The sequence below is a fragment of the Ammospiza caudacuta genome, chromosome 5 (genome assembly GCF_027887145.1).
Source record: "Ammospiza caudacuta isolate bAmmCau1 chromosome 5, bAmmCau1.pri, whole genome shotgun sequence".
In the NCBI taxonomy this organism is placed as follows: domain Eukaryota; kingdom Metazoa; phylum Chordata; class Aves; order Passeriformes; family Passerellidae; genus Ammospiza; species Ammospiza caudacuta.
This window is the reverse complement of record NC_080597.1, coordinates 61,032,563-61,050,881: the sequence shown is the minus strand read 5'-3', so window position 1 is coordinate 61,050,881 and position 18,319 is coordinate 61,032,563. Positions and strand designations below refer to the sequence as shown.

The following is an 18,319-nucleotide window of genomic DNA, read 5'->3' as shown; positions in this document are numbered from 1 at the left end:
TTATTTGGGAGAAGAGACTGATCCCCCACCATATCCAAAACCACTAAGAAACTTTTGGTGCATCTGCTGCCCTTGATAGCTACTCACCCACAAAAAATGCCTTAAATTTCACCTTTCTTCTTTCCAAGAGGAAAATAAATGGATTAGCATGCCTCTGAAACTAAGATAATAGGTTTTTAAATCATAGGAGAAGGTTTTAAATTTGGGATTTTTTTCCTTTTTAGGATTTTTAAAGCTTGTCTTAGTGGCCAGTCAGTCACGCACCTTTTATGGCTTTAATTTTTCATAAGGAGTTATATGACTTCCATTTGCTTCCCTGTAACCAGCCATGGGCTGATGCAGTGGCTGGAGTGAAGGTGTTTTTCTGGGTCATAGGTTTTTTTTTTTCGATCATCCCCTATCTGTCCTGTTGAGCGGGGATATTTGGTACACTTCATGGGCATTTAACTGATGGGCAGTACTGGCCCCAAATTAGCTTCAGAAATAAATTGGGGATTGGCTGTGTTGTGGTATGAAACAGGCCTCAGTGAGAGGGAAAGCTGTGTGAAGCTGGAAGGTGCTATAAGAAGAGCTGTGCCACAAACACATGAACTCCTTGTGACTCTGGGGTGGACCATGACAGGCAGTACTTTACTTCAGGCAGCTGTATGAGACAGAACAATACTCACCTCCTTTTGTGAAGTATCACCCATTGCTGGTTGATATTGCAATGCAAAATAAGATCTTAGATGCTACATACACTCCAGTGGAATGAACTAGAGGTTAGGGAATTTTAAAATATATTTGTTTGAAAAGACAGAACAAGAAATTGGCAGCACTTCTTTTTATTGTCCCTTTCCTTTGTATTTTCAAGTATTCATTTTTCATGAGTACAGGTAATACACAAAAAGTACTAAAAATATATGGGTTTTTTAGAGCTAAAAATCATCAGGATCATACTATCAATATTACAGAGTATGCATTAGTGTAGTCCTCTGACAGTTTGATACATTTATGAAAGTTTCTATCATTTTTGTTGTCACATATCAGTGTTTCCAGAACATCTTATAGAGTTTGTTGAGAGCATCTGGCTGAGCTCTAAGGGAAGGTCTGACCTTAGGCATTCTAGTTAGTCCCACATGCCTACAGTGAAACTTTGTTAAAAAAGACATTTGCAGAGTGGCATTACTGATTTCTGCTCTGCATCCTACTGCAATTCCAAAGCAACTTAACTCTTTTAAGAAAGGGAAACAAGGTCTCCTTCAGAATTAATTCTTTGTGAGAAACATCTTTGGTGGAGGCATCCTTCAAAGACAACATGGAGAGTGGCACTGGCGAATAGTGAGGATGAAGAGATGTGCAGTATGATATCTGCTCCCTCATGTGAAAAGCCTGTCATCATTCCTTGTCCCTAGAGTAGACATTCATTCGAGTTTTGTGATGCTGTATTTATCATATTTCCACTGGAAGGCACCTGACTGATATTTACTGAATAAAAGTTCTACTATGCCAAAGCATTCAAAATGTCCAGGATCATTTTCATAAGCAGTTTAAAGCCCATGGGGACTAGAACCCACTCAGCTTTATCTCCTCTGACTTATTTTTGATAATTCCTGAGGAATATTGCCCGTGGTTGATATTGAGGTGAGAGTTTTCTGACAGTGAGGTCAAAAGGTGAGCTCAAAAATGGTTGCCAATACATTTGGTGTGCTGATTAGGGCACAAACGTAAATGGAAACAGATTATCAGACAGAAAAAGGGAAATAGGCTTTCTTGAATGGAGCCATGTTCTACTTGAATACTCTAGTGCAATATATTTGTGTTCATGCTGTTCCTGTTTTATTGATGAGTTTTAAATCCAAGATGGTGTTCAATACGTGGTCTGCCTCGTATCTTTGTCATTGTAATTTTATAAACAACATATTCTTTCCCAGTAACGTTACTCAGAGGCGTATAATTTCACTTCTGCATGCACCCCATGGTCTGGCTACTGTGGCAAAATGGAGAAATTTAGTGCTGCCTTGAGGTTAAGCATGTTTGATATCCTCTAAGTGCAAGCTCCCTTGTTTAATTCTGAAGTGATCCTGTGCATATTGTTACTCTGGGTTTCTACACAAAGCACTGGATCCAAAAGCTGTTTTCTAAAAAAGTAGAATAGGAGAAAAATGCACCAGCCATGTTTTTGTAAGAATACCATGGAGGACTCAAAGTGAAAACCAGGACCCAATCTGTCGGAGGTTTCATGGAGTTTGAGCATTGTTTTGCAAGTTAGCTGCCTGGGGACTAATAGTTCTAGGAACCTCTGAGGTTTGCGGCTGTCCAAACTTCTACTGAGTCAATTTATCAGAAGTCAGGTATTCTGCTCTACTTCTCCCTGTGCAGAATTTTGTCACATAATATCTGTAAGGCAGAAGATTGTACAAAATTGAATTTTTTCAACGAAGTGGCTCATCTGCTGCAATTTATTCCTATGTGAGATAGTTCCCACAGCTGCCCACCTGTCTTCCTACTAGGAGATACAGTACTTGGTGAGGAAATATACGCAGGTATCCATGGTCACTGGAGCCTGACCAGGTCCATCAGCACTCAATACACTGAGGCATCTAAACATGGCATGCTGGGGTTAATGAATTGAACCCATAGACTTAGTGGTTAGACCTAATAGAAAATAATTACTGTTGAGGCAAGAAACTCGTGTTCCGCTCTCTTTTCAGTGTAGGAATTGAAATCTACTTGGTCTCTAGTCTAGAGTAAGGACAAAAGGGAGAAAATGAACACTCAATCTTTCTTGTGTAGATGCACCACAGTGCAGCCAGGAACATTGGAAGGAGCGAGGGAGAATTTGGAACTGCAATCTAGCAAAGAAGACAGTCTTTTGAATGGTTCCTTAGGAAGAAAAAATGTAGAAAGAAAAAAACCCAAAAAACTATTTGAGTAGTTCTTTACTCATCATCTGATTAAAAATAGACCTGAATCTGTGAACAGGTTCACATTGTGCTTTGAGACAGTAACCAGAACCTGCAGATTCATACAATTCAGCTAAGTGCTTCTCTGATGTTATAAAATTTAATAAATCTGCTGTGCTAATGGCCATACTGCTTTCAAATACTGATATACTAATTATATCCTTCATCCCCTTATCTCTTTCTGTGACTGAAAGTGTTACAGATATGTGTACCTTATCCTGTCTTCAGAATCTCAGTGAATAACATTCTTCTCAGTTTCTGGGTGGTAGTTGTGAGCTATGTTTAAGGTAAAGTGTGGCAGTTAGCCAGTGCTTTAGATCTTACATCAGACTCTGTGCCTTATTGCACTAGGAACCAAACTGTGAGAACTACAGTTATTGTTTGTACAGTTGACCAGTCATAAATTATATTATAGATAATAAAAAGCAGGGATTTAATTGACAATAAATCATTATATTTATTTGGCAAAAGGACCAAGGAGCTTTTTTTCATTTGTCTTTTTTTAAGCTTTAAGGACTTAGCCAAGAGTTCAGTTTACCTTTCGAATCTTGAGATTGGAACAGTTCTTTCCCTTAACTCACAAATTTGACAGACAAAAGTGTTCTACCACATTTTTCACTTTAGGATACTATATGTTATATTTTCTATGAGCCAAATACCCTTTACAGATATGTCTGGGAAATAAGCCAGTTATAATGATCTCAGGAGAATCAGCAGGATTTCTGTAAAACAAAAAAATGTATATTTAAGTGCATGCATGTCTCGAATTAGCCCAGCAAATGGCAATTGACAGCTTTTGATGAATCTTGGCACTATTTTCTGATCAAACCATGTATGAGGCTTTAAATGAAAATGTATTTTTTCTTCATTGACATTATAAAGGTCTAAATCTGTAGCTTCTGAATTATGTCTACTTATAATTATTGCCAGTTTTGTCCACACAGAGTTTGTGTCATTTTGGCCTATCAGGCTACTGTATATCTAAAAAGTGAGCAAAGCAGTGTCATTGCTAGGAGTGACAGCATTATTTTCAAGTCACTCTGTTAATTTTGATGGCAAGGTGCTCAATTTCAGTTTATATGGTTTTTGCCAAGGTTAGTTGGTCCATCTTTGGGAAAGATGCCCTCTGGCAAATATTGATTTTTTTTTTTTCCATTTGGAGGTAGCCCAAAGTGCTCCAGATGTCAGAGCTCTGACTTACAATCATGCCAGATTTTGAACGAAAATTCCCGGGAGCAGAGCTTGTTGGGGGAATATGCAGATACTCTGCTATTTATAGAAGAACACTAGTGTAATCAAATATCAATGTAAGTGCACCTTTAAATAGAAAATTATGGTGAAAATGTCATCTATTACACATTGATATAGCTGTTCTGCATTTTCTAAGTCTTTATCAAGAATAAGTACTGTTGGTTAATTAAGCACACTTTATTGGAGTAAATTTAAAGACTTGATGGTGCATATATTGTAAAAAAGTAAACCCTCCTGACCCCTACCTTTTAGTCAGATGGTGTGTTGGCATGGAATTTTTAAAAGGAAAGGGAGGAGATTTGGGAATAATTTCAAATTTTTCTGCCCAAATGTTAAATCAACAGTCAGATGAACAACTAACAATATTTGCTACAACTTAGAATTTTCTCTTATTTTTTGATATTTAAGTATATTTACTTTTATTTTTTTTAATATTTTTACTTTCAGAATCCAAAAGAAACTTCAGTTCTATCACAATGTTTCTCATTAGCATTAGAGTTCAGGCATTTTTATATGGCCTATCCATAGCAATTACAATGTTCTCAATTCCTGCTGATGTGTTATAAGGGAATGTCTTGATCCAATCAATTTTAGGTGCTCATAAAAAAAAATATATGTGTGTATATATATATATATATATATATATATATATATATGCACTTATTTGTGTATACATATATATGTTCATTTAAATACATATATAATTCTTAAATTATTGGGGCCTGATGCTACTTAAAGCTGATTAAAACATTTAGATCAAAGTGTTCCCTGTCTGTGCTGTAATGAAAAGAAGCTAAGCATCAAATGTACTAATTAGAAAGGCAGCTGTTTTCTTGTTAATATCTTAGCTTGAAATAATTTTTTGCTGGGAAGATGAAAATGTCATCTTATCTTTAGAAGTTGCATAGCATGCAGTTGGGGGTTTTTGTGTAGTTTTTGCTGTGATTTCTTTATTTTTTAATAAAAAAACAAAATAAAACCAAGGAACATGATTTTTAAAATATCAAAGAAATAATTTGTGACATCCAGATTCATTTTTCCTTATAAGGCATTTAACACCTACATGACTCCAGAAAAGATTTGCTGTAGTCAATGAGACCAACAAAATTGTAAGTTGGGCTTTTAAATGCCCAGAGGTGAATAGGATAATATTTGCAGACCAGGTTTTTATTTCTCTATTGGAATTTTTGTCTACTTTTCAAAACAATTCATATCATATTGCACATTACTACTTCTGGAATGCAAAATTAAAAATTAATTATGTAACTTTTAAATGGAAGTTTAATTTTTTGGATTTTTTTTCTTAAACAAAATTATTTAAAATAGTTTTTAACTGTTTTTGTATCTATTGAGTCTGGGAGTGATAAAAGATTTTGTGATCAAGAGTTAATAATTGCATATGGAAAAGAATTGCAGCTAAGCTTTCCAAAGGCATGTGATTGCTGGGACAAACATACTTTTACCTTGCAAGGTTGTCTTTCAGTAGCATTTTCCTGCCTATGTTGTCATTCCCGCAGTGGTCCCTGCGAATCTTACAGAATCTGTAGAGCACACCCACATTGTCTCCTACACAGACCAGATTTCTGCTCCTACTTGAGGGGGAAAAAAAAGTGCCTTTCTTTTTTTTCATTTCTGATTAATTAGTGAAAAATGGCCAGTGTCAGAGAAACACAAACTATTCCTTGCTAATTAACCCTGATACACTGATATCCAAGAAACTCTTAGTCCAAGCCAAGACCTAGTATGAGGATAATATACAAGTATCCTTCTACAGCAGAAACTCAAAACATGCCATGTCAGTTTTGCACCAGTCCTGTTCTATATGGCACGTTATTCCTGACCTCAAGGGAAAGATTGATCATGACTTCTTCCATCTGATATTTATGAAATGTTGCCTAGCATGTCTGGCAGAGTCAGTAATACATTTTCCTCTTTTTCTGTTTTGTCTCTTGTTTCTATAGCATCTGAGTTTTGTGTGATTTCTCATTAAACATTCTCAAGTTTCACCCACACAGGCCATCTGGACTATAGTTAATATTTTAGGACCTATCCCCTTAACTTCGATGTACTTTCTTGTAACTGCTAAAACATGGTGATATCTCTTCCTTCTGTCTTGAGAACCTCCTCCTCACATACCCAGACATACCAGAGGAACCAAGGGCTTGATACTGTCAGCAGCTGAACTCTTTCAGATCTCTTCTATATTTTTTCAAATCTGGGAAAATCTATGATGGGAAAAAGAAACCTGTGAATTCTCAGCAGCAAAAATCTTACCATGATGAAAGGCCTAAAGTCCTAAAGCATAAAATATTTTATTAAAAATAAGTTTCATATCAGTGGTTCCTGAAGCTGATTTGTTGCATTAGATTATGAACACCAAAATGGTACTCTGATGACCAGCACAGGAACAGTGTGACCCAATAAAATGGATTCACTAATGACACTGTCAACACTATAGCTTGATCCCTGTCTTCACCTGAAGCTTATTTCCCTCTCAGGTTCATTGCATTTCATCGGAGTAACTGTTTTATGAACCAACAACTTCTATTCCACACCTATGATTGGAGCAAGCATTTTACTCTGATTTAACCCAGAAGTATCTCTCAAATAGCTCAGTCACTTTTGAAATAGTCTTAGGGTCTGATGTTACTATTTGTCATTCTTATAAATGTGAAAACAAGCTTGGAAGATAACAAAGGTCAGATAAACGCTTTTAAAAAAGAAACTGACAGCTCTTATAATACTTGTGCTTCATGTAATAAGACACTTATCTGTGATCTCATCTTCCTGATCATGTGGGATTGCTGTAATGACATTTCTTTCTTAAAGATGGACCCACAGAAATGTTTCATGGTCTGTCCCATAATGTTGACTAACTGAACCCCAATCACTTGCTTCTTGAACACAGCGACTGATCATTATTGGTATCTTCTTCCCTGTTGTTCATCATTCAACCCAGACAAAATGCTCAGTCACAAGGACATGGTTTGGGCATTGATGCATGTGCAGAGGGTCACTCATGACTAAAGGAGGCTCACTGAGCCACAAGCAGGAACAGCTTGGAATTTTTCGGCTTGTGAAAAGAGAGTAAGGGCAGAATTCTGTTCCCCTTATTCATATGTCCAGGGCAGCCTATATATTCCAGAAGTCTAAGACATATTCAGGAGTGCAATTCAGGGGTTTTAAGTAGCATCTGTAGAAAAAGAGACATACCCAAGCACGTCCAATAGACACTGAGCACCTATGCTTATGTAGAATTGAGCTCTAGATTTTGTTGATCCTGACTGAGATCACAATCATCACATACAATACCTACATTCAGGTGTCATAACCTCTGAATTTGACCCAAGGAGCTGTAATAATGGGGAGTTTAAGGGCTGTCATGGAAGGTACACTGCATTAGGCATCTCTAAAATCTAGTTGAGAAAGGTTTTACAAGGTAGGGGTTTCATCCCACTTCTAGGAGAAGCACATGAGACTCATATCTTTGAAAGAAGATAAGATTTACTTCCTCTTCTGCTCCCCAAAAGTTTTATTGAAGCTGCTTTTATATAGTTCTGTGTTCTGTCTGTATAAATTTATTGCAAATTACAGAAAATTCCTTGAAATTTGCCACAGTTTATTTTTTCCTCTTTTGTTGTTTGTTTTCAGAGTACTGCAGAAATCTGATCACCACAGAACCGCTTGCCAAAACAGCACAGAAACAGGGTAGAGAGAGTAACAGTGATCTTGCCAAAGAATTTTGATCCGATATTCTGCGCAGTGCACAGAGTGCTCTGCCTCAGTAGTCATTGAAACACTGGTTGTTTCTGAGACACTGCATCCATAACCTGTGTTAAGCTTAAATATAATTGCACTGTCAATCAGAATGCTACACAGTATAATGCATTTAGGTGTCTGCTATGCCTAAATGTGTTTCTCTAGGGGAATCAAATAGTCTTAATTGGCTAGTTTGGGATAATGATCCTTAAATTCCGTGTCTCATCCTTCTTCCCACTTCTTTGCTATATCATCCACAACTTAAAACTGGAGGATGAGCATAGGTGTGCAAAAGGACATTTTATTGGGGATTATAAGAATATATAACAAAACAAACATAAACCTTTCCTGGAGTGAAGAAAACTAGGACATGAAAGTTTGTAAGGTGTATGGATACATTGTCATTAAACAGAAGATCAGCATATGTTGCTGTATGCGCAATTCCCTACATCTGTCAATTTTCCCCTTACCCTGTCAAGAAATATTCTCTCCCTCCTCAAAATGTGAAGAAAACACTGTAACTACATTTCCCACTGTCCTTTCAGAATGTCTATGGTTGAATGATGGATTGAAGAAAGAAAACCTTGGCTTTAATCTGATAGAAAATGATAGTTGACTTTTTTGAAGAATATCTATTTCACTTTCCTGAAGAACCTCACTCTTTCTGTGGTGAGGTGTTTTAGGGAAAAATTTTTCTTATTTTGAAAATCATCTTTAGGGCCAGAAACTAAATCTCATGAGTCTGTTAACCTGTTAAGCATGTAACAATCTGTTAATCCAGGACTTTTTCGGTTTTCACTGAAAGTGAATAGGATCAAGGTTTAAAAAATTGAACTATTTTATGCTATTATATGCTTATTTTTATTTTCCATGTACATATTAGAGGACTGTCTAATAATTCAGTTTTAGAAAATTTTACCTTCAGAGGAGTTTCCCTTTGCAGAGAATGTAAGGACTAAGAGCAGTAATGGACTTTCTTCTCTTTTCTTATCTACCTACATGTGAGCTGTGTTGAAGACCATACTTGCTGTTCTGCTTTCAGTGAATGTCCGTGTGTTATTTCTAATGAAAAATATTGTGTATGTTCCTGCTTTTGTTTTCAAACATGTCTCTTAGACAATAAAAACCCTCCTGCATTCTTCTTATTTCACATATACATATTCCTCCTCTACTCTGTTTTCCCATAATTGTCCACTTACGACTTTCTCCTCAAGTTCTAGACAAAGGCTAAGCAGAATAATTTCAAAAATTTATTTCCAATACAAAAAAATATTTATAAAATTGCTTGTTGGAAGTAATTTACATTGCTGCCTTGCTTTCTGGAATGATGTGCAACGTGACTACTTTCTTAAACAGTCATTTTCAAACGGAGTACATAAAGCAAAGTATCTCACTGGTGAACATTGGCTATGCAGTTCCTTCACTACCAGTTGAACTTACAGTTTAAAGCTCATGGTTTTAAAGTCAGAATTAGCTTTTTTAATGGGTGAAATATCCTAAGTATTGTCTTTAAGAGCATGTTGGACTATTGATGTATTATTCAACTTTTTTCACAATCAGTCTGAGTAAAACACTTCCAGTTTTTACTGTGTATGAGACTAACCTTGCTTCAGCCCAACTGCCTGTTGGCTGAACTGACACTATCAATCAGATAGTACTCCCAGATGTCCTTGAACAATCTTCTTCTTTTAATTAGAAAAGAAAACTTAAATTTTTATTTGTGTGTGGACTTCAGTGCTGGCTGATGCTCTTCTTCATATTTTTTTCCTTTTGTTCCCATGATGCAGACTAGTAAATTTAACTATAAAGATTATTTTTTAAACTTTATAATTGAAATCACATCACTCTCTTAATAAAATACTCTTCTATTGTTTCAATAAAAGCATTATTTTATTGAAGATAATTGTATTGCATAGATTTATTAGCACACAGAAATATTTAAATCACTTTTTTTCACAAGAAGATTTAATTTAATAAAGCTTAAAACTTTAAGATTTGTTAGTCTATAAAGAGTATGCTTTGAATATAGATATATACGTATAAACATTCATAATTCAGTAAAAATTGTTATTGCATTTAAAAATTTATTTAAAATTATTTAAAAAAAATCTTAGATACAATGATAATTTTATCTGAACCTGTCTCCTACCTTAGAGAAAAGTGTCAGAAATATACATATAAATTTAAATAAATATAAAAATATAAAACAATTCCTGTTATTTTTTCAGTATCCTGAGGAAAGCCCATGGCTATTCTTAGACACTTTTAATCATGCTAATATTGCTGTTGTTTTTTTTATTTAAAGAGTAAAAAAGGTGACAGAAAAGTAGCAATTTTTCAAGTTTACAATTCCTTACCAGTTACAAATTGTCCTTAGTTTTATCTGTGTTAACCTTCATATATGTGCAGATCTCTAACCAACTTAAAAGAGCATAAAGAAATCATATAACATTCAGTTACTTGCTCAAGGTCTTTAGCTGGAGTTATTTTGAGGATATTTAACATTTTAGCCATTTTAGCTACTAGTGAGAGGTGAAAACATCCTATTTGCATTGTTGTGCCTTATAAGATGTGTGGTCCTCTTCATCCTTCCCTCTTTCCACCCATGATGCTTGAAGGAGCTGATTTTAGACATTCACAGGGGGAAAAATGAGGCCTGCCTTGCTCTTTTGTTATCCACAACAGTTTTAAATGCTACTGTGAGCAAAAATCTCCCATGATCACCTTTGTATCCAAGGGCTTTGAATCTGCTGAAGAGAGATATTCTTGCCGCTCTCTTTCTCTTCTGCACCAATGTTGACATTGGCTGCGAGTCCACAGCTGGCTGAACACGAGTCAGCAGTGAGCTCAGGTGGCCAATAAGGCCAGTGTCATCCTGGTCAATAAAAGTGTGGCCAGCAGGACCTGGCAGTGTTTGTCCTCCTGTACTCAGCACTGGTGAGCCATACTTGAATCTTGTGTTCGGTTCTGGGCCACTCACTGCAAGAAAGATACTGAGGTGCTGGAGCATGTCCAGAGAAAGGCATGGAGCAGGTGAGGGAGCTGGAGCACGAGGAGCTCCTTGTGAGGAGCAGCTGAGGGAGCTGGGGGTGTTTAGCCTGGAGAAAGGGAGGCTCAGGAGTGACCTTATTGCTCTCTACAATACCTGAAAGGAGGCTGTAGAAAGGAAGGGATCACCCTCCCGAGCAGCTAGTGATAGGAGAGGACACAGCTTCAAGCTGCACCCGGTGAGGCTCAGGTTTGCTGACAGGAGGAATTGGTTCACAGAAGGGTTGTCAAGCATTGGAACAGGTTGTGCAGGGAGGTGGTGGAGTCACCACGTCTGGAGGTGTTTGAGAAAAAACTTCACGAGGTACTCAGGGCCATAGTCTAGCTGACAAGGTGATGATGAAAGATTGGAGCTGGTGACCTTTGGAGGCCTTTTTCAACCTAAATGAGTCTGTGATTCTGTCACCTCCATTGCTTTTCCTTAGCATGTGTTCAGATGCCACAAACCAAACTTGTGTAATTATACATGCTTAAGGCTGAGCTCTTAAACAAGGCTTACCTGCATGACCCAGGTTCAAATGTATTTCAGCTGGTTTACAACAAGTGGTTCTAACATTTTCAGTCATTGTGAGGATTATCTAACTATAACAGCAATCCCACTTCCTTCACTGCTAATGCTTATGAAGTAATAGGCAATTCAGAAAAAGGAGTGTATGATCTGACCCAGTGTATTCCAAGATCTTGTAAGTTAAAAAATGGTAATATGAGACAAAAAGGGTTTTAACAGAAAAGGAAATTAATGATCATGATGATAGTCCTGACAGATGGTCAGAGGAAGTTGAGAAGATAGGCCTAGAGGTGTTATTTAAGGGGAAATGAGACTTTTTTGGGTTTTTTTTGAGACAGACTGATATTAAAATAGTTATTGTGAAAAACATATGCAAAGAGTCTCAGACTGGGAATAAATACTTCTTTCTGTGTCAGGCTGAATAGTGGAAGTGAAAAGAAACATGCAATGTGTGTTAAAAGGCATCTTCTTTTTGAAGGGCACTGGTAATAGGATTCTGCTATCTGTAACTCAGGAATGCTACTTTGTTGGAGTGCAGCACAGGAAAATATACCTGCATATACACTACCTAATAAATTAGACTTCTTTTAATAAATATTCATCCAGAAGCACAGACACTAAAATTGTTCAATATTATAACTCCTAATTCTGTAGGTACTGTGGTTTGAACTCTGAAATTCCTCTTCCTGTGGCTAGCTCAGTGAGACATAATACAGCATTAAGTAGGATAGCTTTCATGTTTCTTTTTCTTATTCCTAATAGCTGCAGATACTTTAGAGTTAGATTAACTTGTCTTTTTTTTCTGAAGACTAAGGAATTCAGTTATTCATATATGAACAGCGTGGAGGAAAGGAGAGGAAGGGAGGGAAACAAAATAAATTTTCAGAAGGGACTATGGGAGTTCTCATGAATGAAACAGATCATTGCTGCTCCTTGGATCATCACCTGAAATTTACATTTTTATTCCCATAAAGCAGGAGGTATCTTGCAAGGCAGTGTAAGGCTTTCCTAGGGCATTTTAATGCTTTTACATCTTTCTTTCTGCATCATATATGCTTAGTTGTTTAGGGACCTAGAACTGAGAGCCACAGAAGCAGAGGGGAAAGACATGCTGTTTATCTGACTTGCAGTCAGTTGGTAAAAGGTTTGGAACTGTTTCTATTATGAGTAATTTGTGAGTCAGAGGCAGGTACAACCAGCATCCATCTCTTTCTTAGGTAAAAAGAACCCAAACAAAAAAAAGCTGTTTGCACTCATGGGTGCTGCACAAAATCCTAAGAATCACAGAGGCATAAGACTGTAGTTGAAAGTACAAAACACACAATTTAGACAAGTAGTTCAGCTCTCAAGCAACACTGACCAATTACTTTGACCAATTACTTTGTAGGTATCCAGAAAATTTCCAAAAATCAATTCTGGAAAAATTATAGAATTGTCATCAAAGAGTGCCAATGTGACTGCAATAGGTAGTCATGTAAGAGCACGTGGCTACTGTAGCAAAAACCAGAACTTTGGTGAACTCTTTATTCTAAAAACAGAGTGAAAAACAGATGAAACTGCTAAAGTTTTATCAGGCTTGACATGGAATTGTTGGTATTTATGTGGATTCCATATAAAGTGAAAGGTCAAGACATACTTGAAACTCAATCCTAACTGAAAATATTTGCCACTTGCAGTAAGCCTGGATCAACTTTCTGGTTGTGATGAGAAATTCAAACATTTTTGTCACTCAGTTAAATCCTAGATGCTACACTGAAAGAGAGGTTTTTATGGGGATTTCTTTTGATAGAAAGCCTGTGTAAGTCAGCAGTGCCATATATTCTTATCTTCTCAAGGTGACTTGCATAGCTTTTTTTTCCTTTGTTTTGACCATAAAAATAAAGAAATAAAATATTTTGTGTACCATTAGGGCACAGCTGGGGCTAGAGTGACCCTTATTCTACTTCCTCCAGAGTAAGACAAATTAAGTGGAATGTGTTATAATTGCTCTAATAAGCCAAACACTCTTGGGACATATTCAAGCCACCCAAGAACAACAGTAAGATATATATAGTCATGTGAATTGTATTGCTTCTTATGTTTTGGATTATTAGCAGGAAAATTTGTTTTCCTCTTGAGCACACAGGGAATTTGTTTTTCTCTTGGAACACACAAGGGCTTGGACTTCCACCACGTAAGCAGTCAGAAAACATACAGTAATATTTTAGTCTCTGGTACTAGATGCCTGCTCAGTACCTCAAATTTGAAGAAACTCAAACTAACAGTCCAAATATTTGGCTCCTTCCAAAGGAAGCAGAACCTGCTGTCTGAAGAGCTGGGAAGAAATTCTGACTTCAGTGAAGTCAGTGACAAACAGACATGTGCTTTGGTACCTAGAAATGACATGAGTTCTGTGTATGAACAGAAGAAATGTTGTTCTATGTGATGGTTATGTAGCCTTTCTTTAATTTGATGCTGCTACAAATTTCCTTAGTGAAGGGAAAAAAGAACCAAATCAATGCAAAAACCAATTTCCCTGGTTTGAAGCAGTTTTATGTAAGTATTTATTTAATTTACAGTTATTATTGCAAGCTGATGAGCTAATTAATATTCTAAAAATTACTGCCAAACAGCCATCAAAAGCACCATTTTACTTTAAACTTGCCTGTTAGGGAAGTGGTACTTTCATGTGTTTCAATTCACGTTTTGAATTCTTAGAGAAGTAAAGAGGGAGGTCAGCAGAACTGCCACCTTGGGCTTCCATGCCGTAGGTTATAGGCCTCTCAGCCTGACTTTGGTGCCAGGGAAGGTCATGGAGTGTCATCCTGTCTTGAGTGTCATCCTGTGGCACGTGCACAGGGCATCAGGCCCAGCCAACATGGCTTTATGAAAGGCATTCACCTGCTGGACCAACCTCAACTAATGCCAAGGCTACCTACTCAATGAAAGGCTGCAGATGTTGTCTACCTGAACTTTAGTAAAGCCTTTAACACTGTTTTCCACAGCATTCTCCTGGCAAAATTGGCTGCTTTGATAGGTGCGCCCTTCACTGGATAAAAAAAAAAAATTCTGGGTGGTTGAGCCCAGAGAGTTGTGGTGAATACAATTGAATCTGGCTAGCAGACAGTCACTACTGGTGTTCCCCAGGGCTCAGTGTTGCGACAGTTCTGCTTAATACCTTCATCAATGATCTGGACAAGTTAACAAATGACACCAAGTCGGATGGAAATGTTTATCTGCTGGAGGGTAGAAGGACTCTGCAGAGGGCTCTGAATAGGCTGGATTGGTGGGTTGAGGACAATATAGGAGGTTCTACAAGGTGAAATGGTGAGTCCTGCACTTGGGTCACAACAACCCCATGCAGTGCTAGAGGGCTGGGGAAGAGTGGATGTAAAACAACCCAGCAGAAAAAGACTGGAGAATGCTGATCAACAGTAGCTGAACATGAGCCAGCTGTGCCCAGGCAGCCAGAGAAGCCAATGGAATCCTTGCTTGTACCCACAACAGTCAGCAGGACTGGGTAGTGATTTTCCCCCTGCGCTTGGCACAGGTGAGGCCACATCTCAAATCCTGTGTTCAGTTTTGGGCCTCTCACTTAAATGAAAGACATTGAAGTGCTGGAGCATGTCCAAAGAAGGGCAACAAAGCTGGGAAAAGGTCTGGAGCAGAAGATTTTTGAGGAGTGGCTGAGGCAGCTGAGGTTGTTTAGCCTGGAGAAAGGGAGGAGCAGAGACACATTATCACTCTGAAAGGAGGTTATAGCCAGAAGGGGGTCAGTCTGTTTTCACAAGTAACAAGTGACAGAATGAGTGATATCACCCTCAAGTTGCACTGGTGAGGCTTATATTGGATATTAGTCAAAATTTTTTCACTAAAAGGGTTGTCAAGCTTTGGAAAAGGCTACACAGGGAAGTGATTGAATCACCATCCCTGGAAGTATTTAAAATATTTGTGGTGGTCCTTATGGACATGGTTTAGTGGTGGACTTGGCAGTGCTAGGGTGAACTTGATGGTCTTAAAAGTATTTTTCAACCTAATTGATTCTATGATTCTATTCTATGGATTGAACTATTACTATAAATAGTAAAATAGTCCTTTTTGTTTTTTTTAGGCGTCCCTCTTTTCTCTTATTTGATCTGTCTGTTTTTCTGGGGAGTGATTAATTTACCTGTAATGAGGAACGAAAGGGAAAAAACAGGAGGTGGGAGGGTAGGTGTGCATTCTCTTCCTCTTCTCTGGACTCATCATGCTCTCTCCTATCTTCTCTCTCCTTTTTATCTGTTAATCTTATTACCTATCTTACTTCTTTTTCATGCCTTCATTAATAAGTGATGTTTATACTTCCCTTGCTAACATAGGCTTTTTCCCCCCTTTCATTTAATTATTTCCTGTCATTGTCCAAAGTTGTAAATTCACTTCCTGTTCTCTAATCTGTTCCTCTTCCTGTCATCACTTTATTTCAAGCCTGCTCTGTGCCCTTCCTCAGCATTTTTAAAGTGCATCATTTTCTCCCCTCTTCTCGTCTCCTTTTAAAGTGTTAATACCATATTCATGTGGCAGGGGTGTTCAAGGTGGAGACAGGGATGGCAAGGAAGGAAAGAAGGAGGTTTCTATCCCCATGAAGGGACAAAGCAGAAGGTTATCTCTGAATGTATGTTGTTGTACCTGAATTCTCTCTTCTTCCTGGGACCAGTGTGGTAGAGAAGCATACACTGAACATGCAGTCCATCAGCAGTTCACACTGTTGCTTTTAGCTGTGGGCCATTCTGGCATTATAAAGGAAAGATGGAGCTATGTCAAGCTAATTCTTAACACATAGTTTACTTTCAGACCTAATAAACCATGAATTGTTTGCTTTGTGTCTTGCAACCTAAAAAGTATTACTACCTTAAAATTTGTGTTCTTTTCTAATGGGAAGAAAAATAGGGGGCATAGCAGGAAGGCCAAGAAAGAGTTTAAAGAGGAAAGAGGGCAATTAATAGAAGCAAAACATTATTTCTCTTGCTGAAAGTGTATTTAAGAAGGGGAATATATCACAATAATCAACCAGGTTTTTTGCCTTCAGCCTGTCTGAGGCCATGTGGTTTGGAGATCTGATCACTAGTCCGAAAAGAAAAGGCTGTTTGCAAGATTTCCGGGGTGTTTTTTCCTGGAAAAGGTGAGAGGACAAAAGCAGAAATCTATGACGTACACTTTATGCCTTGTAAGGAAAGTATTCATCTGTCTATCTGCCTCTCTTTCTCTCTCTTTCTTTCTTTCTACATGCATATATATAGAGATCCATATGTTTCAAGCTGTCACAAAATTGATTTGGAGGCAGATTTTTCTTTCATGTACTGCTCTGAAGATTAGGTTAAAAATTCAATATATGGCTTAAACCAATTGAATTGTGTTTTCTTATTTGTTTGCTCTTTTACATTCACTGTTCAGTATTTTATGGAGTTTTGCATGGTATTTCCATCAGTAATAACAGTTCTGACTACTTGGAGACAGAACAATGCCAAAGCAGAAGATACTGTTTGAAAATGCAAACAGCATTTTGTAACAAGCATGCTTGCTTAATACACCCCACAACATTTTGGTGTATACAGAATCTGTGGAATTTTTAAACCATTTCTAAACTCATATTTTGGGTGAGCATGAGTAGCTAGCTCTTTGTTGTATAAATAAGTCATTATTTTCTCATTTGTGTTTGTGCTGTCTTCCAGTACTCTTGTTTTCTTTAATAGTGTGAACTTTGGTTCTGCTTCTCTTTAGAAATGCTGCTTCCATTCAATTTTCTTTGCAACAGGTTCATTGGGCAGTACTTTTCCCATTTTTATTATATTCTGTGGGGTTTTGTGAAGTTTTTTTTTCTTTTTTTTTTTTTTTCTGGTGCGTAACTAAAACAATTTTCTGATTAAATTGACTATTAATAGCAATTATTTACATTAATTTGCACTTGTAATAGCATCGCTAGAGGGCAGTATTGATTAAATTAGTCACACTCTAGTGCTCTTTGGAAACAACTGCAGAAAAGCCTCCAGTACAAACATCTTTGCATTTTTAATACATTGTCATGGCTTTCAAGTCCATTTTTCATTACATCCTGAACATAAAAAGTAAAAGTAATCTTAATCACCATGTATATTTGGCATTGTTATTTGTAACTTTAATGTGTGTAAAAGAACATTCTGTGATATTTATGAGAAGAAATATGCTTGAAACTTAGTAGAAATTAGATGGCATTGAAGTTATTGTAAGCTATATATTATTAGAAATAATTATTAAAGCATAAAGTTTTTATAATAAAATGTATGCTTTTGAATATGTTTTTTCTCAGGGAAAATGCTGTGCAAAATAAATATCTTCTAATTCATTAACTGTCTCCTTGAAAAATCTCAGTACAGTATATTTTATGATAATGGACAGCAAAGACAAGCAGAATTGTAAATTAAAACACTGACTCATTTGTTCTTATTGATTTACAGGTCTCCTGACAAATGCAGCAACACAGAATCCTCGTAGGAGTGGTTTAGGCTCTCTGTGAGCTACTTAACTTAGTCAAGTTACACTGCTGTTGATCATCATCTGTTATATGTCATCAACTCAACTGTCTGTTTCTCTGTATCTCATGAATGACAGCATAATTCCTCTGCATTATGAGCTAAAGTTTGTTCTACCATTCTAAGGATCACTGGACTAAGGAATATAGAAAAAGAGATATGCTTGGGCATTAGCAATACAAAAAGTTCATGGTTAACGTTTCATCTGCGTTATACACCACTGCTGGACTTGCTGTTACCTACATGTTTCAATCCGAAGAGTCTGCTACAATGAAGAGTATCAT

The 18,319-nt window shown here is 37.1% G+C and overlaps 1 protein-coding gene across 2 annotated transcripts in view; it reads left to right on the top strand.

Annotated features, from left to right (window-relative positions):
- TAFA5 (TAFA chemokine like family member 5) overlaps positions 1-18,066 on the top strand; it is a 395,269-nt gene extending 377,203 nt beyond the window's left edge. For both annotated transcript variants that reach the window (XM_058805781.1, XM_058805782.1), the window contains exon 4: positions 17,961-18,066. In XM_058805781.1, coding sequence (XP_058661764.1) covers positions 17,961-17,969 — 9 coding nt within the window. In that variant the 3' untranslated portion in view covers positions 17,970-18,066. The remainder of the gene's footprint in view (positions 1-17,960) is intronic.
- Positions 18,067-18,319: the final 253 nt, after the last annotated feature.